This window comes from Lathamus discolor, chromosome 22 (genome assembly GCF_037157495.1).
Source record: "Lathamus discolor isolate bLatDis1 chromosome 22, bLatDis1.hap1, whole genome shotgun sequence".
NCBI lineage: Eukaryota > Metazoa > Chordata > Aves > Psittaciformes > Psittacidae > Lathamus > Lathamus discolor.
In genome coordinates this window covers 3,484,262-3,509,421 of record NC_088905.1, presented here as the reverse complement: position 1 = coordinate 3,509,421, position 25,160 = coordinate 3,484,262, and the positions used below count along the sequence as shown (strand labels likewise).

At 48.7% G+C, this 25,160-nt stretch overlaps 1 protein-coding gene across 3 annotated transcripts in view; it reads left to right on the top strand.

Annotated features, from left to right (window-relative positions):
* The window catches only part of KAT6A (lysine acetyltransferase 6A), a 31,120-nt gene extending 21,238 nt beyond the window's left edge, over positions 1–9,882 (top strand). For all 3 annotated transcript variants that reach the window (XM_065659374.1, XM_065659375.1, XM_065659373.1), the window contains exons 15-18: positions 16–226; positions 1,006–1,698; positions 2,468–2,783; positions 4,734–9,882. In XM_065659374.1, the coding sequence (XP_065515446.1) occupies positions 16–226; positions 1,006–1,698; positions 2,468–2,783; positions 4,734–7,321 (3,808 nt within the window). In that variant the 3' untranslated portion in view covers positions 7,322–9,882. The remainder of the gene's footprint in view (positions 1–15; positions 227–1,005; positions 1,699–2,467; positions 2,784–4,733) is intronic.
* The last annotated feature ends 15,278 nt before the right edge of the window (positions 9,883–25,160 follow it).

Here is a 25,160-nt window from a genome sequence, read left to right as displayed (position 1 = left end):
GTTACTGCTCTTTAGATTTGTGATCATTCGTCGGGAGAAGCTTATCCAGGAACATATGGCAAAGCTCAGAACTAATGTCCGACCTATAGATGTGGATGCAGAATGTCTGCGTTGGACGCCTGTTATAGTTTCCAACTCAGTTGTCTCTGAAGATGAAGAAGAGGAGACAGAGGATGGGGAAAACGAAGAGCAACAGCAGCAAAAAGAAAAAGATTCAGAGACCAGTGTAAGAGTGAATCTGTTACTTCTTTGTGGCACCTACGTTACACTCGGCGCTTTTGCATGCAGTGCAAACAAGATTGCAGATGCCAAGCTTGGGCATTTGGCATAGTTGTAAAAATGAATACAGTCGTGATTAGTTCATGGGTCTTCATAGTTTCAGATTAGACACTAAAAATAGGGAAAACATTGAGTCTAGAGAAAGGTTAAAGGGTATTTCTGAAAACAGTAGAAAGGCTTTTTCTGCCCTTAATGATTTTTGCAGTTTGGGGGAGAGGCTATGTTAAAAACCCCAAACAACCACAAAATCTGCAACCTTGTCTTTAATCAGATTATTGAAGTAGATTTAGGTATGAAGGACCTTGTATTTCTGTAGGTGACAAATAGCATAAATAGAAATGAATGAACCAAAAGTTTTAATGGTTCTCACCAAACGTTTTTGCACAAAATAGCTTCAAGTTTGTCTCACTTTTAACTTGAAAAGAAAACAAAGCCTGTGATTGAGTGTAGCAAGATGATGTTTGCAGTCCACCAGGCTGCTACTGACTGAAGTCACTTGTGGGGAAGGTAATGAAGGCACATTATCACCTGGGAGGGAAGGAGCAGCAGTTAGCACTATTAGAATCACAAAAAGGTCAACTAATTTTTTGTTCTCAGCTTCTTAAAAGCCATTCTTATTCAAGTTTTCTGACTTCTTGCTCAAAAGGCTTTTGTGGACTCAAATTCAGGATAGACATGCATGCTTAAATAGGAAGTTTGAAACCTCTTTGTCTTTGTTTAAATCAGATGGTAAAATCTGTGTCATGGGAGAAGAAAGAGCAAGAGCCTTACTCACCTACAGAGAGTGAAAAAAAGCCAGACATTGTTGCTCCAGCCAATTCTGCACGGCCAAACAAGCACATTTTTCCCCTGGATAGTCTTCCTGCAAACAGCCAGCCATCACGAAGAGGGCGATGGAACCGCAAGAGCAAGAAACTCCGGGAGCCCTTTTGTGACAAGGAGCCAATGTTGCCCATTGAGGACAAACCACCAGCTCCCAGTGGACGATGCAGTGAATGTGAGGAGAAATCAGCAGCCTCCCAAGGCCGGTGCAGTGACTGTGAGGAGAAGTCAGCAGCCTTGCAAGGGAGATGTGATGAATGTGAGGAGAAGTCCCCAGCCCCAAGAAGCCGATACGTTGAAGAGGAGGAAAAATGTGCAGTTTCCCAGGGACAGTATGGCAAAGGGGAAGAATCTGCAGTTCCCCGTCGGCGGTACAGCGAAGGTATGGAAGGGTGGAGAGGGCAGCTGAAAAAGAACACGGAGCCACTGAAGAGCAGATTCCCAGAGGACTGTGACAGGTTACCCCGCCGCTACAGTGATAGTGACAGGGCACTTCTGAGGTGTTTTAGTGAGAGTAGTGAAGAGGAAGATGATGAACCTGTGAGTCCTCGATCGAGCTCTCCGCCTGTTCTCACCAAGCCAACATTGAAACGAAAGGTGTGTGCCTTATTTCTTGTTGTCTCCAACTGTATCACGCGATCTGTTTTGTCATTGTGTTGGTGCTTTCTGAAGGACTGTGCAATTCATGATGGGTGTATTAAGCATACAGATAGCATCTGCTCAGTTTTCCAGAACTCTGGAGGGTACTTTCTGCTTCCTGTTTGTAGTGGTGGTTCTTGTCGAATCAGAGGTAAGTGTGTTGGTGGGGGTTCTGATTTTGTTGTTTTGTTTTTTTTTAACAAAAGCTTTATGCTTTTGATTTTTCCACCTTTAAAAGTGGTTATTAAAGTTTTAGTCATGAAAATAAGAACAGATACAGTCCTACTTTAAAATGAGCTGACAAAACACAAATGCTGTTCTAAACAGCTAAAATCACAGTGTAAAGTCTTTGGAATGGTTTACCAGAGATGTGAATGCTGTCAGTGTACTGAGAAGATACTCTCTTCGTGGAATGTTGCACTGAAAAGTTCTCTTCTGCAGCTTTATTCACATCTGTGTTGTAGTGTTAATGAACTTTCAGCTGTAATGCATGGGCTGTTAATGTCAGCTGTTTAAATGGTTTATACTATTACACAAATTGTATTTGACATCTATCTAACCAAAGGCAGGTCCCCTTCAATATTTCTAGTGAAGTCTGGGCTCCAGAAGGGAATCCTCTGTTCCTGCTTAGACTGTTAAACTCTGCTCTTCATGTTTTCTATTTATCAGTGTCTTACTTCTACTGCATGTGATAAAAGTTTTCTCTTCTCCTGACTTTTACTCTCAGAAACCAATTCTTCATCGGAAGAGGCGAGTCCGCAAGCGTAAGCATCACAATAGCAGTGTTGTCACTGAAACCATCTCAGAGACCACAGAAGTGCTGGATGAACCATTTGAGGACTCAGACTCCGAACGACCAATGCCCCGATTAGAGCCTACATTTGAGATTGAGGAGGAGGAAGAGGAGGAGGAGGATGAGGAGGAGGAGAATGAACTTTTGCCCAGTGGATACTTTCGGCATTTAACCCCACCAGATACACTCAGGCATAGACCCTCTTCTAAGAGGAAGTCCAAAGACGAGGAGGAGTCTGATGACACCAATGGTATGTTTGGTGGTATGCAGTTGAAAGTTTGATCTAGATACTGTGCCAGTGGGTGTCAGATGATACTAGCACATGACAAAAGAAGCTGCTTCCCTTGTAACTTCTAGGCAAAATGTAGGGTTAGGCATAAATTACCAGTCAAACTAACCTGAAACATTCCCAAGCCTTATGAAAATGTGGTGCGTGCTTTTAACTATCTTATTAGCAATGACCTGATCAGAGGTCATTGAATCCTTTTGATTCAGCTTTCCTAGTGAAATTGGTGTCTGTGAAAAAAACTCTGCAGCAGGGTCACTTACAGAAACAAACCAGAAATGGAGGAATTCCAGAACAAGAGAAATAATAAATTGTTCTCTAGCGTGAAACAGAGAAATGTGGGAAAAGGGGAAGGGAAATAGTAGATTATTTTTTTTCTTTTTAAGTGGAATTATCCATTTTTTGAAGGGCTTTAGTGCTAATGCTTTACCAAACACTCTGAAACTAGCATTTCCTTTTTCCTGCCCAGTGATACACTGGCAGATCCTTTCTTTCCTTTATTCACATTCCAGATATTTGTTTTATGGATGCAATTGTTCAATTTTGAATTCAGTATTTGTTTTAAATTCATTTTTTAATACCCAGCATTTTTTCAGAGCACTTTTCATTGGAGATACTTGGAGTAAATGCCTGTCTGAGCAAAGGGAAGGAGTAACTCAGCTGCCCTACGATTAGGTTTGAAGTGTTTGTGAACTACTAGGAGTCTATTATTCAGTTTTACTTTCATTGCATAAGTGCGGACTTAAAACAGCTCTTCTTGGGAAATTCGTAGCCTGGAATCAGTAGCATTTTTTGAGGTGGTGGAAAGGGCAGAAATGTGAATAAATGTACTCTGAATACTGGGGAAAATTAATCCATCTATGGATAGATTAAAATAATAGCATACTAGCTGCCAGGAAGAGAGGGGATTTGGTAAATGAAGTGAAGGGCAACTCACTGCTGAAGTCTGTGACAGAGTGTTTGAAGGTCATGTCCAGTAATTAGCATGGGTTTCTAGCCTAGAGGCCAAAGAGATTCAGATGATCCTAAATACATGAACCAGGGAATCTCAAGTGAAGTAGAGACATTCTGTCATCTCTTTATTTAGCCTTGGTGAAACTGCAAACAACCATCTTTACTCTGTTATTCACACTTGATAGACTGGAATAGTTCACAAGAACAGTCGTGGGCTGATTAAGAGATTAGAACAAATGTTCTATAATAGATTCAAAGAAAGCGGAGGCAAAAGAGTGACTTGATCAAGTTGCAAATTGCTTAGGTGAGTAAGGAGATTTACTTATTTGATAAGAGAGATTTTCTGCCTAGCAGATAAAAGGAGAATTAATACAAAAGCAGATTAAGTAAATCCAGTGTCTGAAGACAGCAATTCAGATGGTAAAGGGTGAGTATCAGCTAGTGTCAGTGGTTAACTGTTGCAGCAGTTTACCAGCAGTTGTGTAAAATAAATCTGGACCAATTCAGTTATCTGTGTCTCTGTTTAAAAGCTTTTAAAAGCATAAAGCCCCCCCAAAAGTGAAAATATATCCTTTCTTCAGCAGATGCACAAGATACGGATCTAAATAGAAACAGGGTTTTAATTCACCTTTATGTGTTCCCCTACAGTGGAACACTTTCATTTGTGAACTACTGTGTAAGTAACAGGGTGGTGAGTTTTTCCAGGACTGTATCATACAGCCTGATGTTTCACCTGCATTGTGTGTTAAAGGCTCAGGGCTTTGACCATGCATGTGCTTGAAAGCACTGGTAGTCTTTGAGAATGTAATGTGATTGCTGACAAGCAGCCCTTCATCTTTCTTGTTAACCCTTCACAATAAATCTCTAAGCTGGTATTGATACAGAAAGTTGATAAACATGATGGGAATGCTCGGGTCAAACAAATATATTTGAACACTGTCTTTCAATTTGTATTTTCAGGTAATCCACCTTTGAAACCATTATCTATGCTGAGAAAATGTGAAGATAAGGATTCTTCACTTGAGCCAGATACTTCTACACCCATGAAAAAGAAGAAAGGATGGCCAAAAGGGAAGAGCCGAAAACCAGTCCACTGGAAGAAAAGACCTGGTCGAAAACCAGGGTTTAAACTGAACCGGGAAAAGGAGCCACCATCAGTTGAGGATGAAGGAGTTGATGCAGTGGTAGTTAATTCAAAACCAGGGCGTAAGCCCAAACTTTCAGATCATGAGGAAGGTGTTGAGCAGAAAGAAGAGCTGCCTTTTACTGAGGAAAGGAAAGAGGAAGATGTGAATGTGGAAGCAGAAGAGGTAGGAGAGGGAGAAGAGGAAGATACAGCCAGCAGTGAAGTAAGAGCAGTTTCTCCTGTGGACAGCAACAGCAGTCCAGTGCCAGAAGTAAAAGAGCCTGAGATAGAAGAGGAGGTAGAGGAGAAGCCACGGGTTTTAGAAGAGCAAAGGCAATCAGAAGAAGAACAGCAAGAACTAGACGAACCTGAGCATGATCATGAAGAAGAAGAAGAAGTTGCAGTAGTAACAAATCAAAATGAAGATCATGATGCTGATGATGAAGATGACGGTCATCTGGAGTCTGTAAAGAAAAAAGAGTTGGAGGAGCAGCCTGTTAGAGAAGGGGTGAAGGAGGAGCCTCAGGTGCAAGAGTGTTTTTTAGAAACAAGCATACCAAGCAGTAGAGAAGATACAAAAGAAAAAGATGAAACAGAGGCAGATTCTGAGGAAGAACAGGCTTCCAATGAGACATCAGTAGGCTCAGAGCACGTCCCTGGGTCTGAAGATGACCACGAAGAAGAGCAGAGTAATAAAGAAGGGTTGATTGAATTAAAGGAAGAGGAAGAGATTCCCCATAGTGAACTAGATCTTGAAACTGTTCAAGCAGTCCAGTCCTTGACACAGGAGGAAAGCAATGAGCATGATGTAGCTTACCAGGACTGTGAAGAAACTCTCGCAGCTTGTCAGACTTTGCAGAGTTACACCCAGACTGAGGAGGATCCTCAGATATCCATGGTTGAAGATTGCCAGGCCTCAGAACACAACAGTCCAATATCCTCTGTTCAGTCCCACCCCAGCCAGTCTGTACGTTCTGTCAACAGCCCAAATGTGCCTGCTCTGGAGAGCAGTTACACCCAGATAAGTCCTGAACAAGGATCCCTGTCCGCACCCTCTATGCAGAACATGGAGACCAGCCCCATGATGGATGTGCCTTCAGTATCGGACCACTCTCAGCAGGTGGTGGATAGTGGCTTCAGTGACCTTGGCAGCATTGAGAGCACTACAGAGAATTATGAGAACCCCAGCAGCTACGACTCCACTATGGGAGGCAGCATCTGTGGAAATAACTCTTCCCAGAGCAGCTGTTCCTATGGAGGACTGTCCTCTTCTAGCAGCCTCACTCAGAACAGTTGTGTTGTCACTCAGCAAATGGCAAACATTGGCAGCAGTTGCAGCATGATGCAGCAAAACACTGTCCAGCCTGCAGCAAACTGCAATATCAAGTCACCTCAGAGCTGTGTAGTAGAAAGGCCTCCAAGTAACCAGCAACCGACAACGCAGCCGCAACAGCAACAGCCTCAGTCACAGCAGCCACAGCCACCACCTCCACCCCAGCAGCAACCTCCGCTGTCGCAGTGTAGCATGAACAACAGCTTCACCCCAGCACCTATGATCATGGAAATACCTGAGTCAGGAAGCACTGGTAACATAAGTATCTATGAGAGGATCCCAGGGGATTTTGGTGCTGGGAGCTATTCACAACCGTCAGCCACGTTCAGTTTAGCCAAGTTGCAGCAGCTGACAAACACCATTATGGACCCTCATGCCATGCCTTACAGCCATTCTCCTGCTGTGACTTCCTATGCAACCAGCGTTTCTCTGTCCAACACAGGGTTGGCTCAGCTAGCTCCCTCTCATCCCTTAGCAGGCACACCACAAGCACAAGCCACCATGACACCTCCACCGAACCTGGCGTCCACCACCATGAACCTCACGTCACCTCTGCTCCAGTGTAATATGTCTGCCACCAACATTGGGATTCCACACACCCAGAGGCTGCAGGGGCAGATGCCAGTCAAGGGGCACATCTCCATCCGCTCCAAGTCCGCACCGCTGCCCTCTGCGACCGCACACCAGCAGCAGCTCTACGGGCGCAGCCCCCCTGCGGTTGCCATGCAGGCCGGGCCCCGGGCGTTGGCTGTCCAGCGGGGTATGAACATGGGGGTCAACCTGATGCCAACCACCCCGTACAATGTTAACTCCATGAATATGAACACTCTGAATGCCATGAACAGCTACAGAATGACACAGCCCATGATGAACAGCAGTTACCATAGTAACCCTGCCTACATGAACCAGACAGCACAGTATCCTATGCAGATGCAGATGGGAATGATGGGGAGCCAGGCCTACACCCAGCAGCCTATGCAGCCCAATCCTCATGGAAACATGATGTACACTGGCCCCTCCCATCACAGCTACATGAACGCTGCTGGGGTGCCCAAGCAGTCTCTCAATGGACCATACATGAGAAGATGAGCAAGATGAACTTGCATCCTAAAAACTGAAATATATATAAATAAAGGAACCTTTTATACTGACGAACCAGAGAAAATGGACCTTTTTCCAGTTAAAATATTGCTGTAGATTTAGAGGGATTTTCTTTGGTTTATTTTATTTTTTAGGAAGCCTGGTCTTTATTTTTTGGAGGTTTTTGGTTTTTTTTTTTTGTTTTGTTTTGTTTTGCGTTTTTGTTTTCTTCACAATCCTGAAGCATTTTACAGCTAAAAAAAAAAAAATCATTTACAGATGTTTTTTAGAGGGGAAAACATGCACAAAATCTTTCATAATTTAAAAAGAGCCTTACTTTGCTGACAATGTGGACAGAATACGTGTAACAGTGAAATCATCTTCCTAAATTTGTTTTATTTCAATGTACGTCCTTTTCCCTCCCCTGTGCCCCTCTGTATTGCAGTTTCTAGTGCTGCAGTCATGTAACGTTTGACATCTCAAAGAATAACAACCCTTCCCTCTAAAACCCCACCTAGCATTTCCTACTTCTAGCAGGAGGCACTTACTGGGAGACTTGGAAGGGGACACAGAGGATAAAAGAAGCTCTTGATTTCTGCAGGTCAGGGGAAATCTTTCATCTGGAATTTTCCCTGCCTCCCTCACCCGCAGTGGAATTTGGAGTTACGTGTAAACAATAAACTCTTCACATTTGGTGTTTTTTGTAGATGAATTAACTGAAATTGTATGTTTCACGCTGAAAAGTGTAATGTGACTTGAAGCTGATCCCATTCGCCACCCAGACATGCATGTTGCACACACGTGCGTGCATGCACACATGTTCTGTCACTCTGAACTACTGGAAGCATCTCGAGAGAGAACGTTGCATCCCTTGTGCAAGTCACGAGGAGGGAGGATAGGGTGGGACGTGGGTTTTAGGACAAGCAAACGGCTGCAGGTTCTCCTGGTGAACTGCAAGTCAGCCACAAGGCTGGGGTCCCAAACTCCTCTAGTGTGTCCTAGGAAGTGCTGGGGGTCTTGGTTTGAGCCTTTTAGTCAGGCTGAGCCCAGAAGGAGCTGTTTCCAGTGGTCTGCCTCTTAGTCTCTTTACTCGAGTCATCTTGGAAGATAACGTGTATGTTGTGACTTGACAAAGAGCCCTGTGGTGTCCTTGTCCCTTTTCCATTCCTAGCATGGGGTAGGAAGTTGCTGAATGTGCCGTGCTCTGGGGGAGTCAGGGATGTTCTTCCTCGATTCTGCCACTGTGTTGGAGACCCATTTTGTAGGACTAGCCACGCTTTGGATCTAGTGTGAGAAAAGAAGGGAATCGGCCTGTTTTACCGGAGTGAAACAGTCCAAACACCATAGTGGGATGCAGGCAGCAGGATTTTGCTGTTTATTACCGCATAATCCAATTGACGTTCTCTTTGGCTACCCTGCTGGCATGTCACCCAATACAAAAAGGGACACCCCTTAATGTAAAGTTCTTTTTTATTGTATATGAAGTAGAAATACAGACACATTAATAAGACTAATTTCTTTTGATTTTAAACCAAAAGAGTCTAAAAAGAAAGTTGGGGTTTTCTTCAGATGCACTAAACCGGACTTTCCTCCAGTAGCTGCTTAACCAGAAAAGGCAGAATTCAAAGGACTTCCACTTTTTACTTCCGTTTAGTTTTGAGCATGTACAAGGCTGTGTAGGACCCCATTTCTCTGTATATACTATTCCAGTCCCAAATAACCCATGTAGAAAGCGCACTGTGCTGCCCTCTCCTTCCTAGATCTTCAGCTGGGTCACTGCTTCCTGATTGGGGGGGGGGGGGGGGGTGTTCTGAGACAGGAGGAGGAGAAGCTGTTGGAATGAGGGCGGTGGATTGAGTTTGGTTTGGTTTTTGTATGTTTTTTTTACCAATTGGGCAGCTCCCTTTTCCACAAGCCTTTGTGACTGTAGAACTATTGTAGAGAGAAAAAAAATAATGTTCTTTTCTATATATAAAAAAAGAAAAAAAATTATCCAACGCAGTAATCTTGGTACCTACCATTTTTTCACTTCTGTTTAAGAAAAAGAAAAAAAAAATAAAAATATGTATTTTTAGCAAGATAACTTGGGTAATCTTCTAAAAGAAATTAAAAATCTCACTGTTAGTGACTTCGATGCCTTTTAAAAGAAATAAGAGCTTTTTCATTTCATTCCATCTTTAAAGTTTTTTATCTTTGTTGTAGAATATTAAAAACTATTTTAAGAAAGATAAAAAAATTCTCTTTAAAGAGATCTCTAGAGTGTGTGAATAGGAGCTCCAGATGCCTCTAAAAGCCGCATGTACAAATGAAGCTGAGTCTATTCCTGTCTGTTTATATTTGCTTTTCCTGTTTTGTAACCTCTTTGTACTTTGTTCATGGTGACTTGTAAGCTAAGGGGAAGGGGTGCCTAGATGCCTTTGTAATTCTCCATGTCATACGCTCCTGGCTGGATGGTCTCCCTTCCTCTCCTTGTATGTAATATCACTTTTTTTTCCCCTTTCTAGCAAGTACTTTCAAAAGAACTCTGTACATTTTAACATAAAAAATAAATTATGTTGAGCCATTTTGGATGTCAGTTGTGCATGTGGGTTTTTTGTCTTTTATTGCCATCGGAGCAGTGAACTCTGTTCCTCGGGCCTGGGAATACGATCGTTCCCTGTTGATCTGGAAGCGAGGTGGATCGCGAGATCTCCATCTGTGTTAGTCTTTATCTACAGCTTCGGATCAGAAAAAGATAAGGAAGAAACACTTGAAAGCATCTCCAGAAATCATCATGTTTAAATTCATCTCTGCCCAAAGCTGAAACAAAGCACATTAAGCTGCTTTTTGCCAGCTTGTTTGTACAATGGCTTGAGAAGCCATTGTGTGTTTGAAGCTCCCCCCTTAGCTTGCTGTCATCTGTGTCATTACCACTTCAGGTAGGAGAACTAGAGATTTTACCCAGCAGAATGTACCCTGCAGCTTCAAGGCAGAATTGGATCCGTTTTGTCCCACTGTGCGCTCCTGCAAGCTGATGGCTCACACATCACTAGATGGAAGCAACGCTCCGCAATCACTGCCCGCATTCCCTGTGATAGATGCTGTAGCATTGGCTCAGCCTCCTTTGGAGGTTCAAGGGCAGGCTGCATGTTGTCTGTCACCAGTATGTCTTCAAGTGTGTTTGTCTGCCACAGGGAATAAGAGAAAAGGAGCTTGAGAATGAGTAAAATTAAGTTTCAACGCGCTTTTCCTGTCTCCAGTCCTCACCAAGATGAAATGTAAGTTGATGTACAGTGAGGATGATGCTGCATCTTCTTTCAACCTGATATATTTTTCCTTGTTTCATTCAGGCACCTGAATTTTCAGATCAAGCGTGTCAAGATGCAGGTAGAAGTTAATTGCACAGGGGTGCTCCTGGCTGTTTGGTTCATTTACTCTCGCAACAGCTTCCATGTTATTCAAGCATGAAGAAGACAGAAACAGGGTGACCTGTGAGTAAGGTTGTCACTGCTTTAATCACGTGTGAATTGCAGTGGGTGCATCAGCAGTGCTACAGGTAAGAGTCATCAGGATCTCGGTAAATCTATGTCCTGTGTGTATTGCTTTCCCATAGTTAGGGCTGGAGTTCAGGCTTTCTGGGCCAGAAAGCTGTGTTCAGTCGCTCACAGCCAACTTTGATTCTTTTAAAGCTGTTCATTAAAGGAAGCCTTGGCACTGTCCAGTAGCACAGTTCCGAGGAGGTGGGTGCCACCCCAGTGCGTGCTGCTTTTCCCATACTTAAATGCTTGTGCTTTGCGGCCTCTTGGGTTTTGTTTGTTATTTTCTGTGTGCCCTGAATTTAGCAGATTTCATTTGAACATTAACACGCACTTGGGTTGAATTGTTATCTAGCAGTGATGCTGTTGGAGTCAGCTTTGATTTATTACCGGTTCTCAGAAACAGCTCTCATTTTTAGGGCACAGTATGAGGTTTGAAAGTAAAATACCAGTTGAGAAGAGGTGTATGTCCTTCAGCAGTTCAAACCGGCTCTGACTCCCAGAATTAATGTGCTGGGTGATGATACTGGAGTATAATTCTGCTGCTTTCGGTAACTCCAGAGTTAGAAATAGTCAAGGCAAATCACTACAATGAAATACCAGCAGAGCTACGTTCTACTAAAATGCTCGTATCCTAAAGTGGCAATCAGGGGTAATTCGAAGTCTTTATCTGATGCCCTGTCACCAGGTTATGGTTACACACGCTGGTATGTTTGAGATCTTTGTGATGCTCAATCACAAGCTCGGGGTGAGCAGGGTCAGTGCCAATAATAATTAAACTTCTTGTGCTTTTCTCAGTTCTTTAGGCAGGAATTTGGAACTCTGTTAAGAAGAGAAAGAAGCTGTCTAGATAGGAAAATGGTTTCTAACCATTTATAACAACTTTCTAGCTTTGTAAGCCGAGGAACAAAGGTGAGTGGTTATGGAAATCTATAAAGAAGATCATGGGAAATGTGATTCTGGAGTTAATGGTACATAAACAGGAACTGCTACTTAAGAAATGGTCATTCAAAACATTATTTAATCACATAGGCTGCACTGTTCATGGCCTCTGCTTGTTTGAAAACAAGAACCCCTGTTTGTGTGGGTTAACTTGATGATAACCACATTTGGGAGCCGTGAACAAGGTGACCTCTTTTTTAGCATCTTCTTGTACAAGCTGTCAAATCCTGCTGTTAGAGAATGACCAAATAGGGCAGAGGAAGGGGGGCTGAGAGACATTTCCCAGTCCAGAGCAGGGTTGAAATCAGACTGTCCTGAAGTGCAAGCACCATCAGTGCCTCAGAGCATGGTGTGAGCAGCCGCTGCCGCAGGCTCTGCGTTGCCATGGGCAGGTACCACACAGTGAGGGTTGCTCCATTCAGCACTGCCAGGTTTGCTCTAAATCAATGGTTAATGTGGACCAAAACGTTTGTTACCAACCCTTAATACCCAGGCAGGAGTCTGAATGCAGCCCACAGCAATAAACCACTGTCTGGAAGCTGAGTTTGATGTAAAGGAGGCTCACTGAGAGGAGGGTGATCTTCAGGGGGTTTGACAGTTCTGGGAGCTCATTGGGGAGATGAGTAAGAAAGTGCTAAAAAGAGCAGAACCGTCTCCATTAATTTCCCAACCCGGGGAGCGAGCTGCTTGCTGAGATCTTCCCTCTGCAGTAGCAGAGGAATGCAGATAGACAGAGGCAGACGAAGTTTACAGCAGCCAAGGTGGGGCCTGCAGCATCTTTTATCTTTGCAGCTTGTCAGCTGGAATAAGTTACCTAAAAATAGCTGCCTGAAACTGAGCTTGGAATGTGAAATCCTCCTGCCCCTCACGCCGAATCCCAGCAACTTCCCAAACATCGGTATGCACCCGGAGCAGGGCAGAACTCCAGCGACGCGTTTTAACCTCTGGCAGCAGCTGCAGTACCTTGCAGGCAGTCAGGAACTTGTTTCTGTGCTTCCTTCCTGATGGGAGGCTCTGTTCCGAGGACAGCACATAATGACTTTGTTGGTTCTGTGGGGTTGTTTTCCTAAGGGTTCCCTGTCAGGATCTGTTTGTTCTCCTTTGCCCTGTGAACTCTTTGCAACAAGGTCTCCTTTGCTATGTCTGTCATTTGTGTCATACAGAATGGTTTGGGTTGGAAAGGACCTGAAGCTCATCCAGTTCCAACCCCCTGCCATAGAGAGGGATGCCTTACACTGGACCGTGTCACTCAAGGCTTTGTCCAGTCTGGCCTTGACACTGGAAGGGATGGAGCACATGGTAGAATCCCAGTCTGAGACTGAGCTACGAGAGAGTTATCATAGTACAGACAATGTATTTTCAAGGTAAAAGCGATAAACACGGTGCTCTGTGCCAAGTCATTAAATAAGGTTCTTGACGAGTTTCTTTTTTCCTAACGTGTGGCTATTGCATACACATGGTACCCTTCAGCTGAAGGAGGGAGTCTGTTTACTGCAGTTCTGTCATCCTCTGTTTCCCCTCTTTATCCAACAGGAACAAGCAGCAAGAAGACAGGACCCATCTCCCGAGCCAGATACTTCCCAAACAGCTTCTCCAAAGAGAGAAATCACAGCTGGACAAAAATAACTGTGGTGAGTTTAGTGAAATTACTCCTGAGTCCATTTCCCACTTGTCCTGTCCTGAGTCCTTCTGAACTAGCAGGAATGATGAAGAAGATGAGCTTCTCTTCATGTACAGCACATCTCTAGGGGCCCTTTCTACCAGCCCTGTGCTGCTCCACAAGCACTGATGATGGTCCTCCCTGGTAAAGACCAATCTAAAGATTGTGCTTGTTGGGCCTTGAGCTGACTTTTGTCTGAAGCAGAGAATAAAGCCGGAACACAAGGAAAGCCGAAGAAGGTGAGCAGCATTTCTGAGCCTGAGTGGAGGGAAAGGGGGTGAGAGCATCTGTGTCCTTCCCTGTCTGCCTGGGATCTGTGTGGCAGACTTGTCCACTGGCTTTGGAGAATTGGGGCATCCATAAGGATTCCTGCAGGGAAGATGTAAGGGGAACAGGAGGTAGGATGTAAGGGGATCCACAGTGGATTGGCTTAGCTCTGCTCACTGCCTGGAGGGGCTCAGCCTGCGGGCTGTGATATGTCAGGCCAAAATCCTGAGTTCAGAATTGAGGAGCTCATGAAAGCATTCTTCTTGTTCCTCTGGGTGCATCTCCTCCCTCCTTGTGTAAGGCTTTCTGTTCCTTCCCCTGGACCAGCAAACGTGTGACTGATTCCAGTCCCTCCCGCATCATCTTCCCCATATCCCGGTTCTCCCACTGTGATCATTGCTGGTTTTGTGCTCGCTCCGTTCTGGCTTACAAGCAGTTAAGAGGTGGGATCTCTCCGTAGGAGGAGACAGTGCCCTACAGGCAAACAGAGTCTGAGTGTGCTGCCATTGCCTGATGCCATTTGGCTGTGTCTGTAGCAGATGCTTTGCTGACATCAGGGTTACAAAAGGATGCCTGTGCCCGAGCGTGGCTGTAACAGCTCTGCCCTGGGTGCAGCAGTGCAGGCCCTGCAGTGGAGCAGGCTGCAGTCTGACCCAGCTTAAGCCTTGGAAAGGCAGGACCCGAGTTAGGGATGCAGGGATGCACAGATGCGTCCCTAGGGCCTTGCTACCGTGCTCAGTGCTCCTGAACCCCCCCAGCACTGGAAGATTGTGCCCGAACACCAGTCAGTCCAAGTGGTGGGAGCTGATGCTGTTGGGTGTGAGTTGGTTTCACCCCTGAGCTCTGTGTTTTGGAAAATCAGGGAATTACTCACAATTCCAAACTGGTGCAGAGCTGGGTCAGGATGCGAACACACGGAAGTGAGGAGTGTCACGGCCAACAACTGCTTTGCCTCCTGTGTGCCTATTGTTGAGCACAGGTCAGTCTGGGTCCCTTGTCCTGCTTATGTGAGAGGTGTCAGTAGGTCCTGGCACCTCCTGCCATTCACTGGCAGCTTCAGTTGCATTTTGTGATCTCTTCTCTTTCTGCATGGGCGTTCATAGGACGTTGCTATATAAAGATGTGCAGCTGTATCTAGACTTGAGTGTATTATTTATCCATGTGGGTGCAGTACACAGAGCTAAAGCTGTCCTTGAAAAGCCTGGTAAAATGCGATGATTTCCTATTCTTCCTATCTTATTAGGACCTTCTCTATATATTCTCAGTCATCATATTCTTTAAAAGCTATGTGATACACCAGCGTTTCCCTGGGTTTAGCACCCTCCTTGCTCTGTGGCTGAGGCAACAGAATTGGGGGAATTTTAAAGGGAAAGAAATGCAGGAAAACTGACTTGGACAGGAAAGTGACCTCTAAGTGTCTGTCCAGCTCAGTCTGCACCTCACCTTCTGGCCAGGCTAAATAACCTGTAAGTAGGCTGTAGGACCGATGAGTAGAAATGGTCATTAATCCCTGCTCCATCATCTTTTGACACAAAAGGGACCTTTTCTGAGCAGAACTCCGGGGGACTGTGCCAGAGAAGTGCAGTGCTTCTGCCCGGACAGGTAATGCAGTGCTGTGCCCAGGGGTTTACACACAGAGGGACCAGAATTGAGCTGATCAATCTGTGCTGCTCAGAAGTACCTAAGAGTGAAGCATCTTTGCTGCAGGTCAGATTGTCATATTGTGGTCACCAGCAAAGAGCCCACCCTGGTTTTAACCTGGTTCTCCCATACCAATACCATGTATAGGAACCAAAGCTGCACATCCAGGCCTGACCCTGGCTGCCAGCATGGGATTGTTTGTGCTTTTGGAAGGCAGCTGGAAGGGGAATGCACGGATGTGTGTGGCAAAGAAGCCTTGGCTGAACGGACTTGGGCTCTGCTGATGCCTGGATGGGCAGGAGCTGGTGGCTCTGGTTTACCTTGCTGGTGCTGCGTAGTCAAAGAGCAGCCTGAGCCCTTGGTTTCTGTCTCCCATTCACAGCCAAGATCCCTCCCCTCCCCTTGCTGCTCACTCAGTGGAGAGATGCGAGGAGGAAAGGATGCTGTTAAGCTGCACTTTGCTCCAGTACTTGGCACATCCTTTGCAATACCGGCTGTGTTCTGAGCAGAGATGCTGCCTGCCTCCGAGCTGATGCAGTGATTCCCGACTGCTCCCCTTGAAAGGAGCTGGAATCATAACCCGGGGAGTGAGCGACTGATGCGGCTGCTGCACAGAGAGTGACTGAGAGGAAGGGAATTGGAGAGACTGGAATATGTGCCTGCCTCAGCAGCACTGACTGCAGTGGCGAAGCCACTGACGGACAACATGCAGGTTACTGTTCTTTATGCATTGCTACAGAGAACCCAGAAGTCGGGATGAAAGGCACCAGCCTCCTTTCTCATTGCTCCTCTATTGTCAACATGCATTAATTGCTGAGAGTTATTTTCCTCCCGGTGGCTGCCTGCCTGCATCTCTTCTCGTCCTGCAGGAAGAGACAGTGAGGGAGAGAAGAGCACAGCACCAGCCCGGTGTCCTGTCCCACAGGGGGGATGCTGCAGGATGTGCCAGTGCAGTCAGGGGCTGCTGCAATGGAGCACAGAACCTCTGGAACAGCTGGATTTAGGATTACTAATGCTTCGTAAAGGTGTCCCAGACTCCATCTAGCAACTAGCTGGAGACATCGGCTGCCCTTTGGGGCTTTGCTGCCTGCTTTCTCTTTGCGTCTCATTCACTGGGCTCACACTCATCTGGGTCGGCAGCGTTTGCGCTAAGGGAAGGGACTGGTTTTGGCCAGGAATCGGAGGGTTCTGCGTGCGGAGGTGCAGGTGTGACTCTGGAGGGACCCGCAGCCTGACCGGCCATGGCTCAAGCAGCGAAGCAGCTGAAGAAAATCAAAGACATTGAGGCTCAGGCTCTGCAGGAGCAGAAGGAGAAGGAAGATTCCATCCGCAAGCGCAGGAACCGCTCTCGGGACCGCAAGAAAAAGGTCAGTGGCACTGGGGCGAGCAGCCCCGTATCCATCTGCCCGTGCCCACGGCAGCGAGCGCTGTTGGTGTCTATGGGGACGGGGGAGCGGGGTGGAGGTGGCAGGGGGGCAGCTCGGTCCCTGTACAAACCTATGTGCAGTCAGCTCGAGGAGCAGTTTGCTCGGCAGAGGACAACTTTTGGGGCCAGGAATGTGCTGTTTGCCCTGACAGCTTGAGGGGGTGGAGTGGGAAAAGGAAGGGAGTGGAGGGGTTTGTCAAGGCAGCTGAAGAGCCTCATTCTGCCCAATAACAACATTGATCTCTATGGTAAAGCTGCTGCTTCCAGCTCCGTGCAGCTTCCCAGAGTTGTTCCGTGTCTGCAGAGCAAAGGGGCAAGAGCCCCCTTACCCCGTTCTCTAATGCCTGCTCCATGCCCTGCTTGATCCCTGCCAGAGGCTGGATGCAGGCGCAGCGGGAGCAGAGCACTGGCAGAGGCAGTTGTGTGTGAGCTGCGCTCTGCTCAGGGCAGGCTGCATCCTGAGTGGGACACAAATCATCCCTCCCAGCACAGCCACGCTCCGGGCTGGCAGCAGCTCGAGCAGGGGGGCAGGAGCAAGGAGAGGGTCTTTCCCCTCTGCTGGCACCAACACGCTGGAGCCTTGGGTCTGTTCCTCTCTGGCAAGTCAGTGCCAGTGGTTTCTTGCCACCAGGAGCAGGTTTGTTGCTGAGAGAGCCTTGCTGCCCCTTGAAGACCTCTTGACCTGAATGTTCTCCTGACAGCAGGGCCCAAGGGTGTATGTGCTATGCACCAGTACAGAGATGCATGAGGAGGGAGGTGACACCAAGGGTAAGCAAGGATATCCATGAGAGGAGGCACCGGTACAGGGATGTCTTAGTTGGGCTTCTCTGCCTATGGCAAAAGACTTGGAGACTCCCATGTCCCCCCTGTGAGCAGGAGCCTCACGGCAGAGCTCTGCTGCTGGGAGCATCTCAATAGCTGTGCCCTGGGAAGGGCTGGGGACAAGCAGCCCTCAGCTTCCTGCCACAGGGCTGGACAAGTGCTGGGTCAGGCTGCCGGGGCTGGTCCTGGGCTCTGGAATTCCTGGATCTCATTCATCCTTGTTTCTGGTGAAGGCTTTCTCCGTGCTTCTTTGGGAGAGCCCTCCCCTTCCCTTCTCCCCTTGCACCCCAAAGCACAGGGTCCGTGTGTCCTGTTGATGGTTTGGGAGATCCAGAGGTACCTGCACAATGTCTGGACTTCTTCATGAGGAAGGGACCGGAGAGGGCACCTTCTCACCAGCTCCTTATGAGAGACCCAAGCTGCCAGGACACGCTGTGGTGCAAGCAAGGGAGCTGGAGAAGCACCACTCAGGACACCCAGAGGTGTCTGGTATCCTCTACAGCGATGACCCAGCTTTAGCAGGATCCTCTTTGGGATGGCGAGCACGGAGCAAGGTCTCCTTGCAGGGGTCAGGAGGGCTCTGGTGCACCGAGGAGCTGATCTTCAGCTCTCCCTTTGCAAGTGGTGAACCAGCCCATGGGCAGGGTGGGCAGAGCCCCTGGTTACCTCCTGTTCCTCCTGGGGCCAAAGCTGAGTGTGAGGATGTTTGCTTCTCTTAATGCCAGGGCACCCAAGAAGGGGTCTGTGTCTGCAGGGGGGCATCAGTGGACACACTCAGGAGGGATGTGAAGCCTGCAGACAGATAGGAAATTGGGTGTGGGGTCTCTCAGGTGCCACACTCACATCAAATGCTGCCTTCTCCAATGGGAACTGCAAGGTAGGGCCTCTGTTACTTGAGGTTGACCAACTCTTGTGCTGCCAAAGGGCTGTTGAGGGGGTCTGGGGTGAAGAACCACCAAACCTGGACAGTTTGCTGTTGGGTCCGGCCATCTCTCCCTGTCCCCGAAGCCTGAGTGTCTCCGGTGGTAGTGCTTTACTGCGGAAGTCTCCTTGGGGCCAGGCTGGAGGCAGTCCCGAGGTGTTGTAGTTTCTCATTGTGCTTTGCTGCAGCGGTTGGGGGGTTTAACCGGTGTAAGCCTGTTGGTACCCTGCATGGGACCCATGGCATGGCGATGCAATAGGCTCTGGCACTGGCCGCTGGAATGGCCCGAGACCACAGTCTTGTCACTGGGTCCTTGGGCTCCTGCACCCCTGCCTGTTGTTGCCTCTTGCTCCATACGCACATACAGGTTCTTTTGGGCAGAGGCTGTTGATTTGCTCTGGGTTTGGACGCTGCAGCGTGTCAGTGTCTTGGTTTGTGACTGGGCCCACCATGCACCGCTGCAGTGCAAGGTGTTAGCGGAGACGTAACCTATGGGTTACACGTATGGGTTACAGCCAAGGAAGGGCTGGCATCACAACACGCAGTGGAGGTGGCCAGAGGAAGGAGATTGCCCCAGAACAAGTTTCTTCTTATTGCATGCAAGCTGATGTTGCATCTTGGGGCATGAGAGCTGTGTACCCATCAGTGTTTCCAGCATTTCCGCGTGGCTCTGTGTGCTCCCATGAACCGCACAGCTGAGTCCTGCAAGAACCTTGTGTCCTGTGATACCTGGAGGCAGCGAGTGCTGTTAGTTAATGCTGTGTTGCCCCAAACCCTTCTCCTTGGACCATGACTGTATTTATTGCTTCTTAGTTTCCACGACTCTTTCTTGGCTTCTGTATTAAGTGCATGTCATGATGATTGACCTTGTACTGTCCATTTCCTTGTTGTGTGCCTCTCATTTGTCCCTCAGCACAGGGACAGCCCACGTTTATCACCTCCAGTATTCCCTGCCCTTAACCTTTGTAACTCAGATGGTCAGAGCTGGTGTTTCATTTGAGAGGGGCTGCACAAGGCTTTAAGGGATGGGGTCTTGTCACTCACCCAGTGACAAGTGCAGCCGCACTTGTGTTTTGGGCCGAACTGCCCTTTAAACAGCCAGAGATGTCCTAAAGACATGTCCATGGGCTCTGCAGCATGGCTGGAGGTTGCCTCAGTCTAAGGATGACGCCAGGGAGGAAGCTTTCAATAACCCCATCTGTTCCCACATTCAGTGCTGTGCTGAACTGGGAGGATTTAGGAGGTCCAGCATAAGGTGCTGGTAGATTCTCAGGGTTCCCTATAGCCAGGGGTCAGGGAGAGCAGCCCCAGAGCAAAGGAAGGTGTCAGTGGAACAACACAAGTTCGCTGCCAGGAGGGAATTTGCCAAGCATCATCTAGGTTGGCTCCTTGCTATTCCTGCCGCAGTACCCTAGCTTCAAATCACTGCATTTCACTTCAGTGGCCAGTTCACCGGGGACCAGAACCACTCCAGTACAGCTGCTGGGCTGCATGTGGAGCCTCTGCTGTGGCTGCACTGCCAGGCTCGAGGTGACAGGCGGTAGCAATAGCTGCTTTGGCTGCAGCTCTCCGGCCCTTATTTGCAGCTCTGGGAGGCGGTGATGGTGGAGAGCACTTCCTTCCTTTCGCAGCCGGCGTGCTGTGGTCAGGCTGCCTCAGGAGGCAGAAAGCCCTCACTCGGAAGGCACCCGGAGCACTTCAAGGTCCTGCCTTCTGCAGGGGGAGCAGAGAGCAGCACAAATCACTGAGTGTGATGTTTGGATGCAGTTTGTGAGGCTGCTCTGTAACTCGTTATGCGAGCACACTGTCACCGAGTCCTTCTTGAGCTGCACGTCCATTGTCGTGGTTATTTCCTAAAGGTAGAAAATGGACCAAATCCTTTTCCAGGAATTCTGGAAGCATCAGCAGTTGTCACAAAGGGCCCTAAATGTCTAGCCCCCAAATGGGGCCCTTGGTACTTGGCTTCCCTTTGTTTGCACCTGCAAGCAGCATGCAGCTGTACCGAAGTGCCCCAGGACAGGTTGTGGTGCCTGTGGTGCAACCTGACCGGCTTGGACTGAGACTAATGACAAAAAGCAAGTTAAGACACTCATGGCAATCTTTCTTCCTATTGAAATACACTTCCTGTGGTACCAAATTCAGCCAAATAGCCGGTGAAGCCTGAAGAAGGGCAGAGACCTTCATCTGAGGAGTGCAAAGAGGCAGATCCCCCTCTGTTGGCCTGTGCAATTCATGGAGCAGGAAGCTGGAACCTCTAAACCATCTATGACGAGCCTGCTCTGTGGTAAATAGGAGAAACAGCACTTCAGTAACAGCAGCAATGCCAATAATGTCCAAAGAGCTCCTCGAGTGCTCATACGAGTGCAGTCTGTGCAGCATAACTGTGGCTGCTGGATTAAATAACAGCCTAATCAAAAGCTCAGAAGGAAATTCCTATGATAATGCTATCAATGTTTAAATGATAAATTAATAGCGTGAAAGATGTGATGCTCTCAGTGTAGTGAGAGGATGTAGGTTTTGCTTGGGCATCTGATACGATAGAATAGAACAGAGTAGAGTAGAAGACGAAGCTGCCCGAATTCACTGCTTTCCTTCTTCTTTTTGGGGGGGTTAATGAGGAGCAAACTGCTTTTCTCTTCCCACTTCTCTCGAGTTTCTTTTGCAAGTGTCCAAGACAAGTCTTTTACTATGGATTTGTGAGCATCGCACCCAGTGCAGTCTGGAATGGTGAAAGAAAATGATCCCTGATGAGAAACTCTCTGAATAAGGCCCCTTGCCTTTCCCCCCCCCCCCAATTTTCCATTCCCTGTAAACAGCACCCAGACCAGTGTGGGGTTTGGGACCCTCCACAGTGCAGGCTGGCACCACGCGTGGTGCAGCGCTGCTTCTGCACGCTGCAGCGAGGAATCTTGTAGTGCCCGTTGTTCTGCACTGAGCTGCGTCCCAGCAGGAGGGGGGAAAGGGAGACAGGGAATGTGTGCAAGAGGGTTTGGAATAGGTGGGAATGAGAGAGAGAGGTGCTTCTCTTTGACAGGAGCCGTGGCTCTTCCACCAGCTGGAATGACACGGTGGGGACGGGCAAAGGAAGCACAGAGGGTTCAATGTGACCCAAGCACGGGTAAGGAACACATGTGAGCATAGGCAGCTGACGTGCGCTGTCGGAAGAGACTCCAAGCTGCAGTGTGTGGTTTGGATCCCGGATGGGCAGCTCTGAGGAGACCGAGGTGATGCGAAGGATGCTTTCACATGAAGGAAGATCTGCGTGTTAGGAAGCAAAGGGAATGTGGGAGCTGGAACCAGTCAAGTCGCATTTGGAACAGCAGCCACGAGCTCAGCCAGGCAGAGGAGCAACTACAGATGATTCCATAGCAGGACAATGGAACAGTCACGTAGGGTGACCACGCTTGTGCTTGTTGGGTGGCAAGCAGAAGAGCGAGCTCGCCTGCTCTTTGCTGTGTCAGGGTGGGACTGAAGTCCAAGCCTGGGATCTCTGAGGCGGAAATCCAGGCATCTCTGTCGGAATTATGCAATCAGCACAGGAGAAACTGGGGTGAGAAATCGCTGCTGGAGTGCGGCCAAGGAGCCACTGGGGCTATTCCCTTATTCCCTCTGCTTGCTGCCGTCCTTTCCAAGGGCTGCCACAGAGCAGGAGCCGTCAGCTTGCACTGGATGTAGTGGGGCTGCAGAGAAGGGAGTGCTGGACAGCAGGAGAGGGAAGGGTTTCAGCAGCTCTGATCTGCAGAGCATCCCCAGGATAACCAGACTCTTGAACACCATTGTGTTCTCCTCCCAAGGATGTCAGGCCTGGTACCATGACTGGATTGGGGTACCTGTATTTCTGCATTCAGTGGCTGTACGTGCTGAGGATGTGACGTGGCCTTCATCCACCCAGGGCTCCACTGGCTGCTGAGTACCTCACCTGCAGGCTGGAGCTCATCAGCACAACACAGGACCGTGCCACTGCAGTCTCAGAGCTGCTTTGTCCCTTCCTGTGCCTGTAACTTCTGTTGTCCCCCAGTGCAAGTTTTGTCAGTCCCATCAGCCCGAACTCCTCCTGTATCCCCTTGTGTTGCAAGAGCAGTGACTGTGCAGACACCTCCCCTGAGGAGCCGACCAGCTCGTGGTGCAGCACGTCATCAAGGAAGGCACCTTCGGGAGGACACCGGATGCTCCAGCACCTCTTTGCTTGGGGTGTCTGGACTCCAGGGCTCTGCGAAGGAATTGGTACCCGGAACATGATGCTGCTGTGCAGTGACAGGGAGAAGGGGAGTGGGATATCAGGAAAGCCAAAGACTTTGGGACTCAAGGAAGCCCCGAGGTTTTAACCGGAGGGCCAGCGTAGGCAAAGAATTGCAGTGTGTGACTAGGAACAGGCTCAATTGTTAGCTAGCTGCCTATTGTGTAGGCTTTCAATAGGGTTTTTGGATTGAAGGGGCTTTTTGATTAAACCTTCCTGTGGGCTGCGTGTGTGCTGGCTCCAAAGCAGCAGCTTCCCTGCTCCCAATGTCCACCGTGTAAAGCTGGGAAGGGGTTTTCTCTACGTAGCTGCTATCAAACTGGGGTGAAGCGCGAGCTCCATCAGAGGTGATGCGGTGCCCGGAGAGACGGAGGACTCGCACCCCACCTCTGCCCAGCGCGCCCCATGGAACTGCTTGGTGTGACTCCAAGGTAGCTGTGACCCTCCCAGCTCTGCCAAGGTTGTTGGGAAGCAAGTCCCATGAGAACGTGGGGAGGATTACGTCAGCTGCCTGCGCTGTCAGGAGACTCAGACCTCTGATTCATAGGAGCGTAATAAATATTTAGCTCTTGCTTTCGGCTGGGCTGGGAAGCACAGGGGCTGTGTGTGACGATGCTTCCTGTGAGGCTGCCTGACCTGCCGCTGGAGTTCTGCACCGATGGCAATGCTGTCAGGATGGGGACCAGCATCACGCTGCGCTGTGCTGCCCTGCTGTCTGAGGCTTTTTTCTCGCAGCCCACTAAGGTTTCCACCCCATCTCTCTCTGTCTGGTACTGAATCAGCAGGAAGAAGAGGCTGTCTCAAACTTACCTTCGACTAAACTCTGTCCCATTTCACTCGCTGCCGCTCACAATCACCCTCTAGCACGATTCTATCAGGTTGCAATGCAGCATGCACTGGTTGAAGCGGGAGCATCTGTGCTCTTTGCAGTGCTCGCGTTAATGGCATCTTTGTCTGCAGGAAGGAAAATGGCAATGCAGAGATTACCCTGCTCAAAGTTCCTTCCCAGGGGGGAGGTTGCAGGAGTTTCTGGCTGAGCAGTTTGTTTTGTCGCAATGGGCACAGACCAGGACCTCTCTCAAATGGCCCCATTGGGAAAATCGGAACATTTGTATGGTAGCAGTTCCTCTCTGGTGCTGACTTTCTTCTTCTTTCACTGTCGTAGATTCATGGAATAGTTCGGGTTGGAAGGAACCTTAAGATCATCTACCCCCAGCCCTGCCTGCCTTGCCCTTCGCAGGATGTGGTGCCACGAGTGCTTCATCTCTAATGCGACCTAATACATAACGCACCACGTTTGACTTGGGCAGTGCATCCCTTTCCCAGTAAGCAGTTGTCCACAAGCACTAACGTCAGTTGTAAGAGAAGAACAGCTTGTACAGCGCTTAGGGAGCGAGGCATTTTGGAGGCTGTGCCCGTGTCCTTCCCTGACATTTCCAGGCAGGAGGGAAACGCAGCGCTGTGCTGGGAGGGGGAGCGGCTGGAGCATGAGCAGAATACAGCATCTGGATGGGAGGGATGTCAGGGCAGAGCAGCCCCTGCTGCTGCTGCTGCTGCTGCAGGAGGAGGCACCGGGGGGAGGCTGGTGCCATTCTGCACTGCTGCTCTGCAGGCTCTTTAATTATTCAGGTGCTAATGGCATCTCGATGGGCTCGGGGAGCCCATCGCTTGTCGGTGTACGGGAAATGACGGCAGCGACGTTCGGAGCCTTGTGGCACTCAGGAATCTGCTTCGGGAGCACGTTCTTTACCCCGGTCCCTTGGCAGTGGTGGCTCTTGTGCACAGGGAGCCCTATAGAGCAAGAGCTTCAGGTGGAGAAGCAGCAAAGAGCAGGGCCCTTTGTGAAAGTCCCGTGTGTGACAGCCTATGGGGCTGGGGTAGGAGCTGCCTGTCGTGTGCTGCCGCTGAGGTGCAGCAAGCCCGATCCGAGCTCAAAGGGAAAGCAGCTTCACAGAGGGCTAAAATTAGACGTTCAGTCTGAATGATGCTAATTTGTTTTAATTGTCTGAAGTGTGTCAAGGTGCTTCAGAAACGTACCCTCTCCGTGCTGGTCCGCAAGGGTGCAGCATCACCGGGGGCGTGAGGGAAGGGATGGGTCAGGGATTGCAGAGATTTCTGGGTTCCCTGCCCTACTTATATCTCCCGAGCAGTCCTCACCTCCAGCTCGCACGATGCCGTGAGGGTAGGCGCTGAAACCGTTAGCCTTGGGTTGGATGGACCCGAGATGAGTGGAGGGCAGCCTCCTGGTGCAGGGAAGTTCCTGGCCCCTTCTCTCTACAAGAGCACTGCTCAGTAGGGCAGGACCATGCCCACGTTCCCTTTTCAGCCGATCTGTGTCGCGTTTGGAGCCACCACACTGCAAACAGCAGCAAACCCCAAGCTCCCTTCCCCTTTGCGAATGAGGTCTTGCTGACTG